General features: G+C 47.0%; 1 protein-coding gene across 1 annotated transcript; it reads left to right on the top strand.

Annotated features, from left to right (window-relative positions):
- The first annotated feature begins 8,308 nt into the window (after positions 1-8,308).
- Positions 8,309-9,198, top strand: LOC141042845 (uncharacterized). Its single transcript, XM_073511742.1, has 2 exons — positions 8,309-8,659; positions 9,010-9,198. Exons 1-2 carry the CDS (start codon positions 8,309-8,311, stop codon positions 9,196-9,198), a joined length of 540 nt encoding a protein of 179 aa, XP_073367843.1.
- Positions 9,199-21,643: the final 12,445 nt, after the last annotated feature.

Raw genomic sequence — 21,643 nt, 5'->3', positions numbered from 1 at the left:
AAAGAACCAAGATTTTTCCCTCAACTACGAGGGGAGGTAAGGAACTGCCATCTAGCTTTGCACTTGATTCTCCTTCTGTTTTGAGTAAACTTGCGACACCTAGACCTGCTATTGATTCTGATATGTCACATGTTATTGATGATGCCACTTCTACTATGAATGATTCTTATGATACTACTTCTGTTCTTGATGATACTGTGCCACTAGGTGAATTTCTTGGTGAACAACTTGCTAGGGTTAGAGATAATGAAATTACTGAAACTGATGATATTATTGAAGATTATGATTATGATTCTCCCCCTAGATATGAATTGCCTGTTGTTCCTGAGGGTTATGTTATGGATGAAGAAACTACTAGAGACTTGTTTGCTTGCAATGATAGAGAGGATCTTAAGGAATTGTTAGTTAACCTGAAAGAAAAATCCTTGAATGCTAGAATGAAATATGATCCCGCTTTTGCTACTTCACCTATCTTTGTTATTGATAAGGATTATGAATTCTCTGTCGATCCTTAGTTAATTACTTTGGTTGAATCTGATCCTTTTCATGGTTATGAATCTGAAACTGTTGTGGCACATCTTACTAAATTGAATTATATAGCCACCCTATTTGCTCATGAGGAAAAAATTCGTTATTACTATATCCTTAAATTGTTTCCTTTCTCATTAAAGGGTGACGCTAAGATATTGTTTAATTCTCTTGCTTCTGGTTGTGTGCGTAGTCCCCAGGATATGATATATTACTTCTCTGCAAAATATTTTCCCGCTCATAAGAAACAAGCTGCTTTAAGGGAAATATATAATTTTGTGCAAATTGAAGAAGAGGGTCTCCCACAAGCTTGGGGAGACTTCTCCGATTACTTAATGCTTTGCCTGATCATCCTCTCAAGAAAAATGAAATACTTGATATCTTTTATAGTGGACTAACCGATGCTTCCAGAGACCACCTGGATAGTTGTGCTGGTTGTGTTTTCACGGAAAGAACTGTTGGGCAAGCTGAATTGCTATTGAATAATTATTGAGTAATGAAAATGATTAGACACTTCCTGAACCAACTCCAATGCCAACTCCGAAGAAGAGGGGTATTCTATTTCTCAGTCCTGAAGATATGTAAGAGGCAAAGAAATCTATGAAAGAAAAAGGTATTAAAGCTGAAGATGTTAAAAATCTACCACCTATTGAATAAATACATGGTCTTGATAACCCAACACAGGTAGTAGAGGTAAACTCTCTCCGAAAATTTGTTGAAGGTGATATTCCACATAATAAGTCTCCTAGACAATGCTTTGATGAGTTTGATAATTTTGTTGTTAAACAAGAAAATTCCAATGCTTATGTTAGTAGAAAATTGAAATGTAATGCTTACATGCTTGACCACTTGAGTAATTATATGAATATTACTGTTAACAATCTTAAGCTTATTAGTAAACATGCTTCCATGGTTACAACTCAAGTAGAGCAAGTACTTAAGGCACAAGATGAATTGCTTAATGAGTTGAATAGTAAGAATAATGATAATGCTGTTAGGGTTATGACTAGAGGTGATAAAATGACCCAGGAACCTTTGTATCCTCAGGGCCATCCTAAGAGAGTTGAGTAGGATTCTCAGAGAATTAATACTGATGCACCTACTCCTAGTAATAAAAAGAAAACTGATAGGACTTTGCATGCTAGTGAACCTGCTGTAGACACACCTGAGAATCCCAATGATATTTCTATTTCTGATGCTGAGACACAATCTGGTGATGAACATGAACCTAGTGATAATGTTAATAATGATGTTCATGTTGATGCTCAACCTAGTAATGATAATGATGTAGAGATTGAACCTGTTGTTGATCTTGATAACCCACAGTCAAAGAATCAATGTTATGATAAGAAAGACTTTGTTGCTAGGAAACATGGTAAAGAAAGAGAACCATGGGTTCAGAAACCCATGCCCTTTCCACCTAAGCCATCCAAGAAAAAGGTTGAGGAGGATTTTGAGCGCTTTGCTAAAATGATTAGACCTATGTTTTTGCGTATGTGTTTGACTGATATGCTTAAAATGCCCCCTTATGCTAAGTATATGAAAGATATTGTTACAAAAAAAAGAAAGATACCAGAAGCTGAAATTTCCACCATGCTTGCTAATTATTCTTTTAAGGGTGGAATACCAAAGAAACTTGGAGATCCAGGAGTACCAACTATACCATGCTCCATTAAAAGAAACTATGCTAAAACTGCTTTATGTGATCTTGGAGCCGGTGTTAATGTTATGCCTTTCTCTTTGTATCGTAGACTTGAATTGAATAAGTTGACACCTACTGAAATTTCTTTGCAAATGGCCGATAAATCAACTGCTGTACCCATCGGTATTTGTGAGGATGTGCCTGTTGTGGTTGCAAACGTTACTATCTTAACGGACTTTGTTATTCTTGATATTCCCGAGGACAATAGTATGTCGATTATCCTTGGTAGACCCTTTTTGAATACTGCAGGGGCTGTTATTTATTGCAACAAAGGCAATGTCACTTTTCATGTTAATGGTAATGAGCATACGGTACACTTCCCGAAGAAACAACCTCCAGTTCATAGTATCAATTCTATTGGAAAAATTTCAACTATTACTATTGGAGGTTTTGAATTTCCTCTTCCTATTGTCAAAAAGAAATATGATATTCTTTTTGTTGGGGACATGCATATCCCCGTTGAGGTAACCTAGTGTTATTCGAAAGTTCTCCGGTTTCATGTCATTCGGAAGAACTTTGTTAATAAGACTTGATCAACCTTGTTAATGGATTCCTTTTGATGACCATGAGATGCATGAATTTAGAAGGCACAACTCTCTGTACCCATCTTTGACTTTCTGTTAATTAGTTTAAATAAAGCAAAAATACTATTTTCTGTTTGTTTTCTGAATTATTCATGCAATAAGAAAATGTCCTGAAAATAAAAGTTCTCCAAATGCCCTGAAAATTGGATATGATTTTTGTAGAATATTTTAGAAGTTCTGGTGCAAAGAACACACCAGGGGGCCTCACCAGCTGGCCACAATAGTGGAGGGCACGCCCACCCCCCTGGGGCGCGCCCCTTACCTTGTGGGCCCCACGTGGCCCACCTCCACATATTCCAGCACCCATCCTCTCCTTGTTCCTCCAGAAAAAATCACTACATAGCTCAAACTCATGTTCTTGCTCATCTTGCTGCCATTTTCGATCTCCTTGCTCAAAGCCCCATTCACAAAACTTCTTTGGGGGATTGTTCTTCGGTATGTGACTCCTCCAGTGGTCCAATTAGTTTTTGTTCTAGCGCTTTATTCATTGCAAATTTTTGCTGCTGTGTTGACCATGTTCTTGAGCTTGCATGTCAAATTTATATGGTCCAAAGTTGTTTTGATGCACGATATAGCTTCTAGACACTTGCAGGAGTAGTTACTATCAATTTTGTTGAGTTTGGTTCACTTTTATTTTGAGTCACTAAAAATTTCAGAAATTTTTAGAAAATGTCTAGGAGAATGTACGAAGGTGGTTCCTCAAGGAAGCAAGCACCGAGGCGTGCAATACGCCAAGCGGACCATGAACTACCAAGGGAAGCTCAAGTGAGGCCGTGTGAATGGGCGTTGGATGAATTTATGGATCGTGCAGGTTTCAAGGATGAATTCTATGCGTATGTACAAAATGCCAGCCTCGAGGATTTCTTATCTGACAAGTGCTTGCAATATTATTATCTCACCGATTCCTTCGTGCGGAGGTTTGAGTTTCATCCAAGTGCAATACTCATACTGTCCTGTTTGATCTTTATGATGAATCTTATACCATGGACCTAGAAGATTTTTGTTAAGCATGCAAAATTCCGCAATGGGGTAGTCTTAGTGAGCCTCATAAATTTGAATATAATGATTTCCTTGCTAGCATCACTGTTGTACAAACTAGAAACATCACACAAGCAACCGTAGGGAGCATTCACTTTCCTGCCATACATTATTTTGCTCTCTTTATCGGTAGATGTATTAATGGTAAAGATGAACAATGCCATATTTGCGTACCAGATCTTAGTGTCCTCAAGTGTGCGGCGTTAGGTGATAAACGATATAATTTGGGGGCCATTATTGCTAGGAGGTTACATCTTAATGCTAAAGATGGAGATTTATTTGGTGGGATCTATGCAACTCGTTTAGCTAAAAAAATTAATGTACCTATTAGAGGATATGATATTGAGTTGCCACCTGCTTTTCTGGATTATGAGGCTATGGTACGCCACCAGTTTCTTAAGAGGAACGAACAGATCCTCCAGTACAGACTAATCTTTGATAGACGGTGTGCCGTCCTTGTTACTCTTCCTGCTCCTACTCTCTTGAACTTTCAGGCAAATGGATGATATTTTATAACTAGAGAGGAGGCAAGCGAGTATGAGAGGACAACTGAGGCTACTCGTCTGCAGGAGGCAGCTCGCCAAGCGGTAGCTGCCCCAGCACAGTACGACCCCAGGTTCAACTTTGGATATCCACCAGGCCACCCATGGGCGTAGACCAACTTTGGCCAAAATCCTATGCTTGGGGGAGTACGTATTTCTCATCGACATTATATTCATTTTCACACACTCATTCTAGTTGTCGGTGCTCATACTTTTTCATTTTATTATCCGTGTTAGTTTATTTCCCATTTCCGCTTTTTTCTTGTGTGTTTGATAAACCCTAAGAAAAAACCAAAAAATTAGTAGTAATATTAAAAGAAAACCCAAAAAGATTTCCCGTTCTTCTTTTTCTTGTTAGGAGCTTTCCCGTGTAAATAGTTTTTCTCGTTCTTGTTCTTCTTTCTTCAGAAAAACAAAAAACTCCAAAATTATTTCAGTGTGTTTCTTTGAAATTCTTTTCTTTTCTTTGGGGGTCGAGAGGAGAATACCACGATGGAAATGTTGAGTGGCTCATATGCATTATTGTTGATCTAACAAAGAGCCCACATTACCTTGTCTTCTCCTTTGAATAAATGTTTGCAGATTCCAGCTTAGTCCAATGCACGTGCACTATTATTATTATCAACACCGTTCGATCGTGCGAGTGAAAGGCAATAATGACGATATATGATGAAATGATTGATATGAGGAAAAGCTGGTATGAACTCGACCTATCTTGTTTTTGTAAATATGATTAGTTTATCATTCCTGATTCAGCCTATTGTTAATGATACATGTTTGCGATGACAATTAGAGATTATAGTTACTCATGCCACGCTTAATTAGCTAGGAGTTTATAATGGTTTACCTTGCGTGCCAACATGGAAATTAAAATGGTTGTGATGTAGTATGATAGGATGGTATCCTCCTTTGAATGATTCGAGTGGCTTGACTTGGCACATGTTCACACATGTAGTTGAAACAAAATCAACATAGCCTCTACGATATTTATATGTTCATGGTGATTTATATCCTACTCATGCTTACACTCAATGTTGGTTAACCTCATTGCATGTTTATGTCTGTTGTCGCTCTCTAGTTGGTCGCTTCCCAGTCTTTTTCTAGCCTTCACTTGTAGTAAGCGGGAATACTGCTTGTGCATCCACTTCCATAAACCCCAAAGTTGTTCCATATGAGTCCACCATACCTTCCTATATGCGGTATCTACCTACTGTTCCAAGTAAATTTGCAAGTGCCAACCTCTAAACCTTCAAATAATAATCTGTTTTGTATGCTCGAATAGCTCATGTACCAACTAGGGCTGTCAATATCTTCCATGCTAGGTGGGTTATCCTCACGATGAGTGGACTCCACTCATCATTCACGAGAAAATGGCTGGTAACTGGGATGCCCAGTCCCACGCTCCAAGCAAATCAAATCAAAATAACTGCAAACAAAACTCCCCTAGGACTGTTGTTAGTTGGACGGTACCCGTTGTTTCGGACCAACCATGGAGTGTGCTTGTTGGTGGTGGGGGAGTATAAACTTTACCATTCTGTTTGGGAACCGCCTATAATGTATGTAGCACGGAAGAAACCGAGATCTCTTAGTTGTTCCGTTGACAATGAAAGTATACCCCTCTAAATATTATTCAATCTCTATTTCAAAACTTGAGCTCTGACACCTTTGCAAATCCCTACTTCCCTCTGCGAAGGGCCTATCTATTTACTTTTATTGCTGAGTCATCATCCTCTTATAAAAAGCACCAATTAGAGAGCACCACTATCATTTGTATGCCTTGTTATTAATTTATATTGAGTATGACTGTGACTGGATCTCTTTTGCCATGAATTACAATGTCTAGTCAGCCCTCGATCTTCAAAGGTGCTCTGCATTTATGTTTTGCGGTCTCTGAAAGGGCTAGCGAGACACCATATTTTTATATCATATCATGATTGTTTTGAGAAAAGTGTTGTCATCTGAGATTTATTATTATTGCTCGCTAGTTGATTATGCCATTGATATGAGTAAATGTGAGACCTAAATGTTATTTTGAATATGGTAGTTCATAATCTTTGTTGAAAACTTGAATGCTTGCTTTACATATTTGTAACAACAAGATAAAACAGAGTTTGTAAAAGTTTTTCTTTATCACTTTCAGTTTATCAATTGAATTGCTTGAGGAGAAGCAAAGGTTGAAGCTTGGACGAGTTGATACGTCTCCAACGTATCTACTTTTCCAAACTCTTTTACCCTTGTTTTGGACTCTAACTTGCATGATTTGAATGGAACTAACCCGGATTGACGATGTTTTTAGCAGAGTTGCCATGGTGTTATTTTTGTGTAGAATAAAAAGTTCTCGGAATGACCTGAAAATCAACGGAGATTATTTTTATTATTAATAACATGTATTAGCGAAAGAATCAGCATCAGGGGGCCCACACCATATCCACAAGGGTGGGGGCGCGCCCACCCCCATAGGGCACGCCCCCTGACCTTGTGGGCCCCCTGGACCTCCACCAACCTCAACTCCAACTCCATATGTTCTGTTTCGGGGAGAAAAAAATCAGAGAGATGGGTTCATCGCGTTTTACGAGACTGAGCCGCCGCCAAGCCCTGTTCTTCCTCGGGAGGGCAGATCTGGAGTCCGTTCGGGGCTCCGAAGAGGGAAACCCGTGGCCATCTTCATCATCAACCATCCTCCATCACCAATTTCATGATGCGCACCGCCGTTCATGAGTAATTCCAGCGTAGGCTTGCTGGACCGTGATGGGTTGGATGACATTTACCATGTAATCGAGTTAGTTTTGTTAGGGTTCGATCCCTTGTATCCACTATGTTCTAAGGTTGATGTTGCTATGACTTTGCTATGCTTAATGCTTGTCACTAGGGCCCGAGTGCCATGAACTCAGATCTGAACCCTTTATGTTTTCATTAATATATTTGTGTTCTTGGCCCGATATTGCAAGTTATAGTCACCTACTACGTGTTATGATCCGGCAACCCCGGAGTGACAATAGTCGAGACCACTCCCGGTTATGACGTAGTTTAAGGAATCCATGTATTCACTAAGTGCTAATGCTTTGGTCCGTTACTCTATTAAAAGGAGGCCTTAATATCCCTTAGTTTCCATTAGGACCCCGCTGCCATGGGAGGGTACGACAAAAGATGTCATGCAAGTTCTTTTCCAAAAGCACGTATGACTATATTCGGAATACATGCCTACATTATATCGATGAGCTGGAGCTAGTTCTGTGTCACCCTATGTTATAACCGTTGCATGATGAATGCCACCCGACATAATTATCCATCATTGATCCATTGCGTACGAGCTTTTCACATATTGATCTTTGCTTCGTTACTTTTATGTTGCCACTGTTACGATTGCTACGAAACTACTACTGTCACTTTTGCCACTGTTACCGTTACTTCCATACTACTTTGCTACTAAATACTTTGCTGCAGATATTAAGTCTTTTAGGTGTGGTTGAATTGACAACTCAGCTGCTAATACACAAGAATATTATTTGGCTCCCCTTGTGTCGAATCAATAAATTTGGGTTGAATACTCTACCCTAGAAAACTGTTACGATCCCCTATACTTGTGGGTTATCTGAGTACGAGGGCCTAATAACCAGGCTCAAAGCCGCTGCCGCCCTGAGGGTCAAGCGCCTCACCATCAAGGGCGATTCCCAGCTTCTTGTCAACTTCTCGAACAAGGAGTACAAGCCAAAGGACGGGCACATGGCGGCATACCTGGAGGAGGTACGTAAAATTGAAAAGCGATTCTTGGGCTTGGAGTTGTAGCACGTCCCACGACGCGCAAACAAGGAAGCGGACGACATTGCAAACAGGCATCGCACTACGAAAACCAAAGCCTTGGTGTCTTTGAAGAAAGGCTCTTCAGGCCGTCAGCCGCACCCCGGACGGCAGGCATGATGCTATCTCAGGAGGAGTTGCCTCCCGCACCACTCACAGGTGCCCCGGCCTACGGCCCGACCTCAGGAGCCCGCCTGCTCCTGGCATTGACGCCCCAGGAGGATAGTTGGACCAAGGAGTTCGAGGCATACCTGCTCCATGGCACGCTGCCAAAAAAAGAGGAGGATGTGGAGCGCGTGGCCCGCCAGGCCACCACTTACTGCTTGCAAGATGGCAAGCTGTACTGCAGGCGTCCTAATGACGTCTCGCTAAGATGCATTTCAGAAGATCAAGGGCACGAGCTGCTGGCCGATATCAATGGGGGAGACTGCAGGCACCACTCTTCGTCGCGCACTCTCATGGGAAAGGTGTTTCGCAGCAGGGTCTACTGGCCCATGGCACTGCATGACGCTACCAAGTTGGTTTGGTCATGCGAGGCCTGCTAGTTCCACGCCAAGCAGATTCACCAGCTGACGCAGGGGCTCTAGACGATCCCGCCCTCATGGCCCTTTGCGGTCTGGGGGATGAACACATTGGGCCGTTCCCTTGGGCGGTCGGCGGCTATCACTACCCTATGTAGCCATCAACAAATTCACCAAGTGGGCAGAGGTGGAACCCATGCGCACCATCCCAGCGCGCTCAGCTATCAAGTTCATCAAGGGCCTCATGAGCCAGTTCGACGTCCCTAACCGCATCATCACCGACAAACGGTTCCCAGTTTACAAGCAACCTCTTCAGGTCATATTGTGCTAACCTTGGAACAGAGATATGCTACACTTCGGTGGCGCACCCACGAAGCAACGGCCAGGCCGAGCGCGCCAACGAGGAGATCCTCAGGGGCCTCAACGCTAGAAGCTTCAAGAAGAAGCTTGACGCCTGCGGCAAGGGTTGGCTGAACGAGCTGTAGTCCGTGTTGTTGTCCATCCGCACCACCGTGACTAAGCCCACTGGTGAAACTCCGTTCTTCCTCGTCTATGGGGCTGAGATCAAGCATGGTTCCCCACGGGTCTTCGCATTCGACAAGGCACGCCAGGATGCTGTGCAGGAACTGATCTCGTGCTCGGTGAGGAAGCCCGTCGCCAAGATTCCCTCTGTGCTGTGAGGTACCAGTAGGCCTTGCGGCGTTACCACAGCCGCAACATCCGCTCTCGGACTCTAGAAGTCAGACACCTCATCCCGAGGCGGGTCCTCTTCAGGGAGGGCCTTCACAAGCTCTCGCCCATGTGGGAGTGTCCATTCTGGGTCGCTCGTGTCTATAGGCCTGGCGCCACGCACTTGGAGACAGAGGACGGGGTCCCCGTGCAGAACGCTTGGAACATTCAGCACCTCCACAAGTTCTACTCATGACACTCTCATGTAATAATGAGTGGGGCTGTACACGCACCGAAGTCTCTCAATGCGCCATTCCATGGCCTTGCGGGAGCTCCTGCCCACGCCCAAGTGGAAGCCCCATGCTCCGCGCTGGCAGGACGGTCGAACAACGTCTATGCGCACGCCCAAGTGGAGGCCCCATGCTCCGCGCTGGTGGGAAGACTAGTGTAGGTGCCAGATGAGGCAACTTTTCCCTTGTTTCTTGTTAACCGTTTTGTGATTTTCTCGAATGAAATTTGAAGTCTTTGCGGATTTTCTCAAAGAAGGGTGGGAGGTTTGTTTTCCTACGGTGTTTATTTTCTCCAATCTTTCTCCAGAAGATCAGTCACTCCTGCCTGTCCCCCCTGCATCCCGCGAGCGGGGGCTAGGCATGGTGTTGGCGCTTGGGCCTATCCCGGCGACAATAAAGACTCTGGCCATGACAGCCGTGGGTCTGCCCCAGCGAACACCACCTCACCAGGATTCTGGTGCCTAAAACCTCGCGCGATGCTAACAGGCGAGCCAACAGGCACACATTGCCCTCAGCCTCTCGCGCGAGAGGGCTCATCTCCTAGCCTTTCTCGAGCAGCACGACTCGGCATACCAGCGACAATCAACCCTCGCTCGGGGGCTACGAGCATGAAATAAGCACAAGGGAAAGGCGGTCTAGGCGGGCATGAATACGGTTCAATACAAAATTAAGGAATGTTCGTTAGATACCCCTTACACCCCTGAGGGGCCATACTCAAAATGTTGACAGGTAAACAGAAGAAAGAAAGCTTAAGGAGGCGCATCGTCATCATCGCTGTCGTCGGTCCCGTGCCCTCCGGCTTCATGCTGGTCTTCATGGCCTTCAGGGCCGAACTACGTGATCAGGTCGTCCACATGGTCCTCGACCCACTCCCCCACGGCATCCCAAATCGCCCCAGGCATGGGGGCTGCCACTGCTTCGAAGTCGAAATCCGGGTCGCAGCAAAGGAGGTTACTGAAGATGCGCGTTCACACCCATGCAAGGAGATTGCGGATCTCCTCCTGCACGAGCCTGCTCACCCTCTCCGTGCCTCCTTCAAGCCGCTCCATGATCTTGGTGAAGAAAGCAAGGTAACCGGGATCGTCGGGCACAAGCGGGCTGGAGATGCTAACCCTGCTGACGCAGTTCAAGGCACGACGAGCCCTTTGCTCGAGGCTGTGAAACATCTCGGAGCGCGTGTGCTGGAGGCCATGAGCTCGGCTAGCCGCGTCCGCTGCCCATTCCGCGAGCGGGGAGACCTCACCCACCTGCTAATAAAGGGATGCCAGCTCAGCTTCGGCCGCGGCCTGAGCATCCAGTCCAGTCTTCACACGCCTCTCCGCCTCGGCCAGCTTCCCCTAGAGGTCATTAATCTCGCCCTTTAGTTCTTTGTGTCGAGCGCAGAAATGGGTCTCCTAAAGCTTCAGTTTTCGGTGGTGGTCCTTGATGAGGGCCCGGCGGACGGCCGCGACCCCCTCATCAATCTTTGTCTGGACCACCGCCTCCCACGAGGCCAGAGAGGCCTCGGCAGCCATTACATGGTGCCACATTACCTCCAGACGCTCATGCTCCAGGCTTTGCTCGGACGGCTCGTGCGCCCGCGCGTCCTTGAGAGCACGGAGTCCTGCTTCATGCGCCGATGGCCCTTCTGATGAAGTGCTCAGGGTGGCTCTGCGCGCCTGAGCTTCGTGCTCGCGATTTTCTGCGGCTTCGCGCAGTCGATCTGCGGCCTCGGCTTCCTCGAAGGCTCGGTCTTCCTTCACCGTGTCGAAAGATTCCTCGCCCTTCGAGCGGGCAACCTCTCGCTGCAGGAGGCTAAGTTTGACGGCGACCTCGAGCCCACGCCACCCACGCGCTAGGGGCAGATTCTCAACCTCAAGATGCAGGTCAACATTCTGAAGCTCCGCCCCAAGCCTGTTCAGCGCGCCCCTCGCGTTTTGTAGAAGGCCATGCCAAACGATGCCACGCCTAAGCGCATGCTCCAACGCCCGACAGGGGCTTCGCTCTGTGCTCTGGTCTATGGCGGAGGCGCCGGATGACCCGGGGCGGGCCGTCCCCTCGTCTGACTCTCCTGGCCAGGGCATGGCCCTATGCGAGCCCGACGCCCTGTCCGTAGGGGCCGTCGACTCACGGAAGACCTGGTCGCCAGCGAGAATATGCGAGGGGTGCCTCACGGCCTTCCTCGCGAGCCTGATGCTGCATCCGATGAATGGAGCTGGGGACGTGGAGCCGTGGCCCGCTAGAAGCCGCCTCAGGAGGGACACGACCTCCCCGGCATGCACAGGCTCGGCCTCGCAACCCACGGGACGCACAATACCGCGAGCCTTGCACTCACAAGGGCAGGCGGCGGGGGCGCCCCCGTCTTTTCGCCTAGAGGAGACCTGAGAAGCGATAGCTTAAGGGGAGTGTGCCGCGTAAATATCAAGGGGAGCAGGGCGCTTAATCATCCACGGCGATCCAGTTCCTCCTCTTCAAGGGCCGTGGAGGCAGGCCGGCACTGTCTTCAAGCCGCCCTCTCCTTTGGGGGACGCGAGGATCAAGGGTCGGCACACCGGAGCTGAGCATATGGCTCCCCTCGTTTGGAGTAGGAGCCGCACCCTCGGGTGAGGCAACGTCGACGGCGCTTGGAGGTGTAGGGATGGGCTGCCGCGCGGTAGGTGGTTTAGCGCGCCCCTCCATGATCATTAAGATAGCCTCAGCCTGAGAGTCCTCGGGGCATGGGGTCACCATGAAGGGGTTGTCTCGAGGCCCCTCATGGCCCTCCGGGAGCAACCCCCACTCATCGAAGCACGACATTCCCCTCGCGAAGTCTCTCCCATTCGTATAGTTGTACAGGAGGAGCCCTCCCCGAGGGAGCGCATTAGCTTCCCTGCCAGTCAAGAGGCGGAGGATCCCATTCAGCACCGTTGGGGGCAGGGAGGCCACCTGGAGCCTCATGGTGTCCTTGCAGCTAGTAAAGGCCCACATTGGGCGAAAATGGCGCTGGAGGGGAGCGATCCGCCTTCAGATAAACTCCCTCACCACCATTGCCATTGTTACACCCACCGTCCTCAGGTCGACCATCCTCGCCGTGACTCGCGAGAGCCTTGGGTCGGCAAGCCTCTCGTTCTTCAACTCGGAGCTCGCCTCGGCCGGGGACGACGGAGTCTAGAGCAGGGGGCTGTGCTGGGCTGCATCGATGTACACCCATTTTCTCCGAAAATCCTTAGCTTCTGGGTGGATCTCCATGTCGATGCCCTCGTCCACCGTCGTGCTCACTACACGGAGCCTCACGCACCCGGAGCACTGCGTGCTGGTGACCAGTCGCATAGAGAAGAAGTGGCGAAGCAGCGCCACCGAGGGGCGATGGCCACGAAGGCCTCGCACAAGAATGCAAAAGCAGATAGGAGGATATTGGAATCTGGGTCGATATGTAGGGCGTGGACTTGGTAGTGTCAGTGCACGGCGTTGAAGAAGTCTGAGAATGGCAGCAGCAAGCTAGAGAAGAGGGCAAGAACATGGAGGGTGATGGTGGGGCTTCCAAGTTGGTTGATGCCCGCGAGACGGGCCAGACCTTCTTCGCCTTCCACTCGTTGGAGGGCGTCACGATCACTGGTAAGATCTTGTCCAGCCCTTCACGGTTGAGCACGATGGACCGGCCCAGGGCCGGTCCTAGCCGTGCTCGATGGTCCGCCACGGCTGCGGCCCTGTTCTTCTTCCTTCCGCGAGCCATGGCAGTGCGGTGAACCCAAGGAGGCGCAAGATCCGGCGGGCAAGATGCAGGCCGATTAAGGAAGGAAGGGGCGAAAGACGGGCGCGTGAAGGAGCAATGATGGCTCCATAGTGTGCGCCCAGGCTTTTTGTCAGCCTGGGCAGTTGCCGAGGTGATGTGGGGAAGTGGGGGCATCCGCGTCCCGTCGTGAACCACGCGTCAAGCCTGGCCCGCTGGCGATTGGGGCCCACGTCGCTTCGCCTTGCCTTCGTTGCCTTCGCCTCGAAGCCAGGCCGAGGGTGCCGTGGGCCTGGGGGCTACTGTCCGCTTTCTAGGATTGGGGGTACCCAGACCCGCCCGCCTACGGCCCAGCACATGGCTCCATCGACTGCCCAGTATGGCCCAGTTGCAACGTCTCAGAAGCAAGACCCTCGCAAGGCCCCCCTGCCTCGCGAGGCGGACGACACCAAGGCCCCCCGAGGAATGGCCTCCCGAGGCTGCCTCTTGACGAGCGGAGATCTCTATGCAAGCACCCCACCTCGCGAGGCGTGCGATGACATGAGCCATGACGACCATGGCCAGGCGGGCGCCAGCGGGCGCAGGAGAGGATAGTTTCCTCTTTGGTGCTAAGGAGGCAAGGATGTACGCGGGATTCCACAGAATCCTTCAAAGGTTTCCATTCCGGTGCAACAAGACTGAGACCACCAGCTCAACAGGACGGATGTCATCGCCGAGCCCACTACTGCATGATGACCAGAAGCTTCGCAAACGAAGACCATATTAGTCAGGATAGGGTGTTCTCCAGTCCCCTTTCAAATTGGTCGTTGTGGAATCCCTTCCTGCGTAAGCTATGAGGGAAGAGGACCAAGGGCACTATAAATATAGGTTACAGTCCATCGTAGAGAAGGATCTATCATTCGGCCATTTGAGCTCTCCCGAGGCTGCTCACACTTGTACTAGTTCATACTCATCCTCCACGCGAGGCAATCCACCACAAAGTAGGAGTAGGGTTTTACACCACAAGGTGGCCCGAACCTGATTAAACCATCGTGTCCGCCTCTTCTTCCCGCTCGCTCGAACCCGACGAGGCCAAGCCATGGGGCAGTGAGCACGGAGCCGTAGCTAGGCTAGATCCTTCGCACACTCCCCAGAGTTCAGACCTTGTTTGGGTCCACGAAGCCTTGATTCCGATAGATCCATACGAAGAAAGATGAGGATGACAATTTAATTTTGCCCAAACACACCACTCGGGAGTGTCGGTTCCTGAAGCAAGAGATGTGGCAGGATTCCTCTGGGGACAAGGATGAGGATGACGATGACGAAGGCAAGGGTAATTCTGGGTATACCAACGTTGAGAACGCCTTCATGATCTTCGCCGATGTCGAAAGCAGGAGTCGCCTCAAAGTCATTAACCAAGAGGCCAACATGGCAGTTCTGACTGCCACCAAATATCTCGACTGGTCCAAGACGCCAATGACCTTTGATCAATCAGACCACCCGTCCCACGTAGTGACCCTCGGGCGGCAGGCCTTGGTGGTAGATCCGGTCATCGGAGGAGTTCGACTACGCAAAGTCCTATGGACGGCGGCAGCGGGCTCAATATCATTTACGCCGACACATTGGAGGCGATGGGCATCTCGATGACCCGCTTAGCAAGAGCAACATGCAGTTCCACGTTTTGATCCCTAGGAAGAAGACCAAATCACTCGGCCAGGTTTCCCTCGACATCGTATTCGGAGAGGAGAAGAACTTCCGAAAGGAACGACTGACTTTCGAGGTGGTCGACTTCCGAAGCGCTTACCATGCGATCCTGGGTAGGCCTACTAACACATGTTTTATGGCCTGTCCATGTTACGTGAATCTTAAGCTTAAGATGCTAGGGCCAAAAGGCATGATCACCATCACAGGCAACCAGAAGTTGGCGGATGAGTGCCTCCAGAAGGGTTCCCAGATCGCTGATGAGCAGATGGCGATGGCCGAGTTGGACGGATATAAGAAGACAATAGATTCAAGCAAGCTGCTGAAGTCCAAGAAGCCGACTATGGAATCCGCTTTCCAGTCGGTAGGAGAGACGAAGCCGGTGCACATCCACCTAGAGGATCCAAGCGCTGCCCCGCTGAACATCTCCACCATGCTTGACAGCAAATAGGAAGTCAAGATTGTCCAGTTCCTCCGTGAGAACTGGGACATCTTCGCATGGAAACCTTCTGACATGTCGGGTGTTCCTAGGAAGCTGGCCAAGCATAGACTCCGTGTCGATTCGACGATGAAGCCTGATACGACCATTTTGCATCATGCCTTTATATCGATATTTATTGCATTATGGGCTGTTATTACACATTATGTCACAATTCTTATGCCTATTCTCTCTTATTTTACAAGGTTTACATGAGGAGGGAGAATACAGGCAGCTGGAATTCTGGGCTGGAAAAGGAGCAAATATTATAAACCTATTCTGCACAACTCCAAAAGTCCTGAAACTCCACGGAAGTTATTTTTGGAAATAATAAAAAATACTGAGTGAAGAAAATACCAGAGGGGGCCCACACCCTGTCGACGAGGGTGGGGGCGCGCCCCCTTGCTTGTGGGCCCCCTGGTGGCCCTCCGGTGCCCATCTTCTGCTATATGAAGTCTTTCGTCGGAGGAAAAATCATAAGCAAGCTTTCGGGACGAGACTCCGCAGCCACGAGGCGGAACCTTGGCGGAACCAATCTAGGGCTCTGGCGGAGCTGTTCTGCCGGGGACACTTCCCTCCGGGAGGGGGAAATCATCGCCATCGTCATCACCAACGCTCCTCTCATCGGGAGGGGGCCAATCTCCATCAGCATCTTCACCAGCACCATCTCCTCTCAAACCCTAGTTCATCTCTTGTATCCAATCCTTGCCTCTAAGTCTGAGATTGGTACCTGTAGGTTGCTAGTAGTGTTGATTACTCCTTGTAGTTGATGCTAGTTGGTTTATTTGGTGGAAGATCATTGTAGTGACCCGACCCAAATGGATCAAGTCTCTGTGCTTAAGTGTCATCCCTGGATCGGTATGCTGACACACACAGTACTCGAGGATTTATAACAGAGGTAAATCACGTGTATAAAATAACGTAAATACTATTACCTCAATCCAAAATAGCAGAAGTAACAAGGTTGTGGATTCCCATCAACACCAACGGCAAAGTTGAGTGTAGAAATCGTAACCCTAACGTATCACTTACTCGTCGTAAGAATCCTGCAACATGAAACGTTGCAACCCGAAAATGGGTCAGCACATGGAATATGCTGGCAAATTCACACCATAGAGAAATGATGAACAAAGGCTATCACTACATGCATTTATGGCTGGTGGAAAAGCTCTATGGTTATAATGTTTTTGCGAAAAGCCAATTTTTCCCTACTTCAAAGGAATAAATTTTATTTAACTATCATGGTGGTTGTGAAACATTGAGATGGTTGACAGCATCTCAATCCCAATTAAGAACGTGATTAAACCCAAATCAAATTTAAATTAAGTAACACAATGAGATCAACGGGATAATCCAAGAACTAGATACTCAAGATGTCCATAACCGGGGACACGGCTAATCATGATTAGTTTGTACACTCTGCAGAGGTTTGCGCACTTTTCCCCACAAGACTCGATCTCCTTCGTTGGATTTCTCGCACTACATGGTGTTTGAGAAATGGATGATCGAGACACAGTCTTTCAGAAGCATTTACTCTCTACTCCGGGCAGACCGTTACACCTACAATCCCCCTACATCTGCTAGTCCACCTCTTCAAGAGCTCACACAACTTACTCAACTATGCCAGAGCCCATAATGGCTTGTGGCTGCACACGGAAGTTTCTAGCATGAATAATCTTATGATCCCTTTGAGTCTGGGTGGCGGTCCATAGGATGATCACACGGGTACTCCGGGATATCCAAAAATACAGGCAACACTGGGTTCTCCAGGTGCCTCAATCCACCCAGATGTTTATTTAAGTAGCCACCTTAAGTTGAACCATTAATTAACAATCTCACATTTGTCATGGAAATTCACTCAAACCCAATCCACGTCTACGAGCATAGCATAGCAATATAAGCAAACGTGAAGTAACTCCCAAAGGTTTGATTGTAAACAGGGCAATAGGTACTACCTCATCAACTACTTCCCAATACCCACATGTTATCAGTCCTACTCATGCAATGTTTGAGGGTTGAATCTAATGCATAAAAACTGGGTATGAAAGGGATATGATCAAAGTGTGAACTTGCCTGCAATGTTGATGAAGATGATTCGCACTCAATACTCTGGATAGATCTACTCGTCACACTCCGGTCAATCTATCGTAAGCAAGCAATGGTAACCACACATAAGAAATCACTCAAAAGATCAGAAAGAACGAGGAAAACAATTCGGAAAACTTCAAAACCAAGAAAATAACTCTTGCAACATAACACAATTTCTAACAGTACCAAAATTAGGTGAATTTGGCCTTATCAGAAAGTTTAGGTCAAGAGCTTCAGTTTGCAAAAAGAATCAACTCAAACGGAGTTACGGAACTTAAGTTATGAACAAAAGAAGTTTGAATTCAAATCTGATCTAATTCAAATTTTTAAAATTTCAAAAACATGTTTGAGTTGGATTACTGGTTAGAGGAGATCATAACGAAGACGTGGGCATTGGTTTCGTTGGATTTGGACAAACGAGTAAAAAGTTGTAGACATTGGAAGATCAGGGGCGAATCTGTAAATAAATTATTCACAGATGGGTCCCTGGCCGAAAATAACAGAAAAATAAAAAGCTAAATAGTGAACGTTCGTTTATAGGATCTAAACAGTGGACGTTCGCAGTATAACTAAACTTAAAAAAAACAGATCTAGGTTTTCTGTACAAAACCGATCTAGGGTTTTTTGAAAAGAAAAACTAAGAAAAAACCAAAGCGGTTTATTACCGGTTCAGAATTTCGATGAAAACCAATGGTTTTTTGGCGGCGGACCGGGTCGGCGGTGGCGGGGTTCGTCGGCGTCGGAGAAGGGCGGCGGGCAGTTCGGGCTCGACCTGAGCGGCGGCTCTGGTGGCCTGCGGCGAGGGCGGAGTGGACGGGAAGGGGCGGCGCTGAGCGGCGGACCCGTTGGCGGTGGTGGCGGCGACCGAGCGCGCTGGTGGAGCGCGGGGCGAGGCGGCGGCGGCTATGCGGCTCGAGGCACGGACGCCGAGGTCGGCGCGGCGGCGCGCCGTGGCGCGGCTGGAAACCGAGCGGAGCTCGGGGACGAGCGGCATGGGTCGTTGGGCCGCGGCCTGGCTTGGGCGCTGGGCCGGCCCAGTCGGCGACGGGGAGAGAGAGGAGAGAGAGAGGAGTGCTGGGCTTCGGCCTGGCACTGTTCGAAAAGAGTTTTTTTTAACAAAGAGAAAAAGAAATAAAATATAAAATAAAATATTATATAGGCATATAATATATCGCGATTTTCAGAAAAAGATTTCCTACAACGTGAACATTTTTCTAAAGGCAAATAAAATCCTCAAAAATTCAAATAAATCAAACAGTGCTACTGCCTTAATAAAATCCAATAAAAATTATTTTTAAAATACCCAAAATGATTTCAAATTTATTTCTCTCCAATTTTCTGTTGTAGGGAATCATGTTACCTATTTTCTGTATATTTTATTTTTGGAGAAAAATAATTTAAATAAAACTCAAATAACTCCAATATTGAAAAATAATTTCAATGGGACTTTGAATTTAATCCTTTGAAACTCCCAACTCATATTTCATTTGTTTTGAAGAAGTCATTTTATCTTCTCTCGTGAAAATCATTGAGTTGCATAAAGTTTCAGAAATGGGAAATATTTTCAAATGAAATTCAAATATTTTCAACACCCCTTGTCATTTAAATAAATGGAAGAAGTCATGTCATCTTCTCTCCAGGGTTTTGTGGTGAAAAGAATTTGAATTCATGGAGATCATAAAAGCAAAATGAAAGTTTGGGAAAGTCCTTTTATTCCCTCTCATTTAACTTTCAAAAGATTTCGAATTCCACTCACTTTCAGTCAATCAATCAAACAAACAATCAATCCAATCTATCTGTTTATTATAACATTCCAAAATTTAGAATTTTGGGATGTTACAAACCTACCACCCTTAAAATGAATCTCGTCCTCGAGATTCGGAGAGGCTAGAAAGAAATAGGTTAGGATTTGGGGTCTTCTCAAAATCCATCGATCATCCCGGGGTCTGGGGTGCTACCACCCTTAGAAGCATGGTTACGGTTCCATCAAAACTCATATACTCCATCCATTATTCTTGACAGTGTCGGTCTTCTCAGATCTTCAGTATAATTCCTTCTCTGGGCTCTTCCGGTGGTGGCATAACCTTTTCCTCAATTCTTGTGTCCATTCCATCTTGGTAAGGTTATTCCATGACTGGGTCTTCTTAGCTGACGGGTCAGGCGCCAATACTAAACAACTATCGACATCTCATGGTGGTCAACAATTTACGGTTTCTCCTGCAGGAAATGGGTCTGGTTGATCCTCACCGTATAACCTACGATTAGCATCAACTTCCGTGTACAAGGGAAACATTCTTATACCATTCTAAGGTTCAAGCAAGGTTTAATACCGTCGTCTCTCTACCATAGGTAGGTCACTCAGATTTACCATACCATATAGCAAAGCGAACAATAAGAGTAAGTCGGTATGGTGATCAATCCACCCCGCACCCAAATCATTACCTTGTATATGGTTTAGCGAATCTCGCATTCTAACACTCGGTCATCCTCACAAGCATTGCAGAATTTCTCTTGTCAACGAACTAGGTTCGGATAAATCCATGGATTCTGCAAGCCAAACAAACATCTATCGTTCCTTCCCAACCCTCAGGTTTTGCGTAACTCCTATAAGATCGTCTGTCGATAAAAATCGTAACTTCTTCCAGGGTCTTTCCTTCAGCAAGAAATGTGCTTGCTTTTTGGCAGGTCCTGGGGCCTGTGGGTTATGGCCCACCTCATCACTGGTAAACCTTGAACTCATCATGGGGGAAACTGATCCTTAATCCAACATCCAACTTCCTAGTATTCTTAAATCCATCCAATTCTACTGTCTTCCTTCCTTCTATTGGCACCAAACTAGGACATGATTACTCAGACTCATTATGGAATTTCCATTGATCCATATTTCCAACATCATACCTCCTTTATATCCAATAGTAATTTATCCCTTCATCCTCGTGGGATATCCCACATACCGAGATAAAAAAACACTTATACTTATGAAGTCCATACTCCACTTCGTGGAACATCATTATCCTTTCCAGGGTCAAGCGTCCTTACAGGGGAATATTGGCCATCTCTGCATGGCACTTCTTCAACTGGGAAACGTGAAACACATCATGAACTCATGACAGTCCTTCGGGTGACTCCAGCTTGTTGGCCACTTCTCCCATACTCTCCAAAACTCGGTATAGTCCTACAAATCTCGGGACTAACTTTCCTTAACTCCAAATCGTTTAACTCCTCGCAGAGGGGACACACGAAGACATGCTCTGTCTCCAATTTCATAGACTACCTCCTTACGTTTTTGAGTCTGCATAACTCTTCTGTCTGGACTGAGCTACCTTCAGTCTATCTTGAATCAACTTAACATTCTCTTCTGACTCCTTGATCACATTTGGTCCAAACAACTGACGGTCTCCAACTTCATCCCACATCAACGGTGTCTGGCTCCTTCTCCCATACAAAGCTTCAAAAGGGGGCATCTTCAAACTGGCTTGGTAACTGTTGTCGTATGAGAACTCCGCGTAAGGTAGATTATCATCCCTACTAGATCCATAAACTAGCGCACACGCTCTCAACATGTCCTCCAGAATCTGATTGACTCTCTTGGTCTATCCATCTGTCTGCGGATGAAAGGCTATACTGAACTCTAGCCTAGTACCCAAAGTCTGGGGCAGCTGATTCCAAAACTTTGAGGTAAATTGTGTTCCTCTATCTGATACGATGGTCCTCGGAACTCCATGCAGACATACGGTCCTGGTCGTATATATCTTGGCCAACTTCGCACTTGTATAGGTGGTTTTCATTTGGATAAAGTGAGCCACTTTGGTCAAGCGAATCAACTACTACCCAGATAGAATCATATCCCATTCTGGTTCTGGGAAATCCGGTAATGAAATCCATGCCAAGCTTATCCCACTTCCATTCGGGTATCGGCATAGGCTGTAGAAATCCTGCTGGCTTCCGATGCTCTGCCTTTACTCTCTGGCATACATCACCTACGACTACATACTCCGCAATATCCTTCTTCATACCAGTCCACCAGAAATGCTCCT

This window comes from Aegilops tauschii, chromosome 3 (assembly GCF_002575655.3).
Source record: "Aegilops tauschii subsp. strangulata cultivar AL8/78 chromosome 3, Aet v6.0, whole genome shotgun sequence".
Lineage (NCBI taxonomy): Eukaryota > Viridiplantae > Streptophyta > Magnoliopsida > Poales > Poaceae > Aegilops > Aegilops tauschii.
The sequence above is the reverse complement of the archived record's forward strand: the minus strand, read 5'-3'. Positions and strand labels throughout refer to the sequence as shown.

What these genes read in the sequence shown, in the direction of transcription:
- LOC141042845 (XM_073511742.1), top strand. Translation starts at nt 8,309, where the DNA reads ATGATGCTATCTCAGGAGGAGTTGCCTCCCGCACCACTCACAGGTGCC. An exon ending in CGCGCACTCTCATGGGAAAG is followed by an intron (nt 8,660 to 9,009) that starts GTGTTTCGCAGC and finishes AACGGTTCCCAG; the next exon opens with TTTACAAGCAACCTCTTCAG.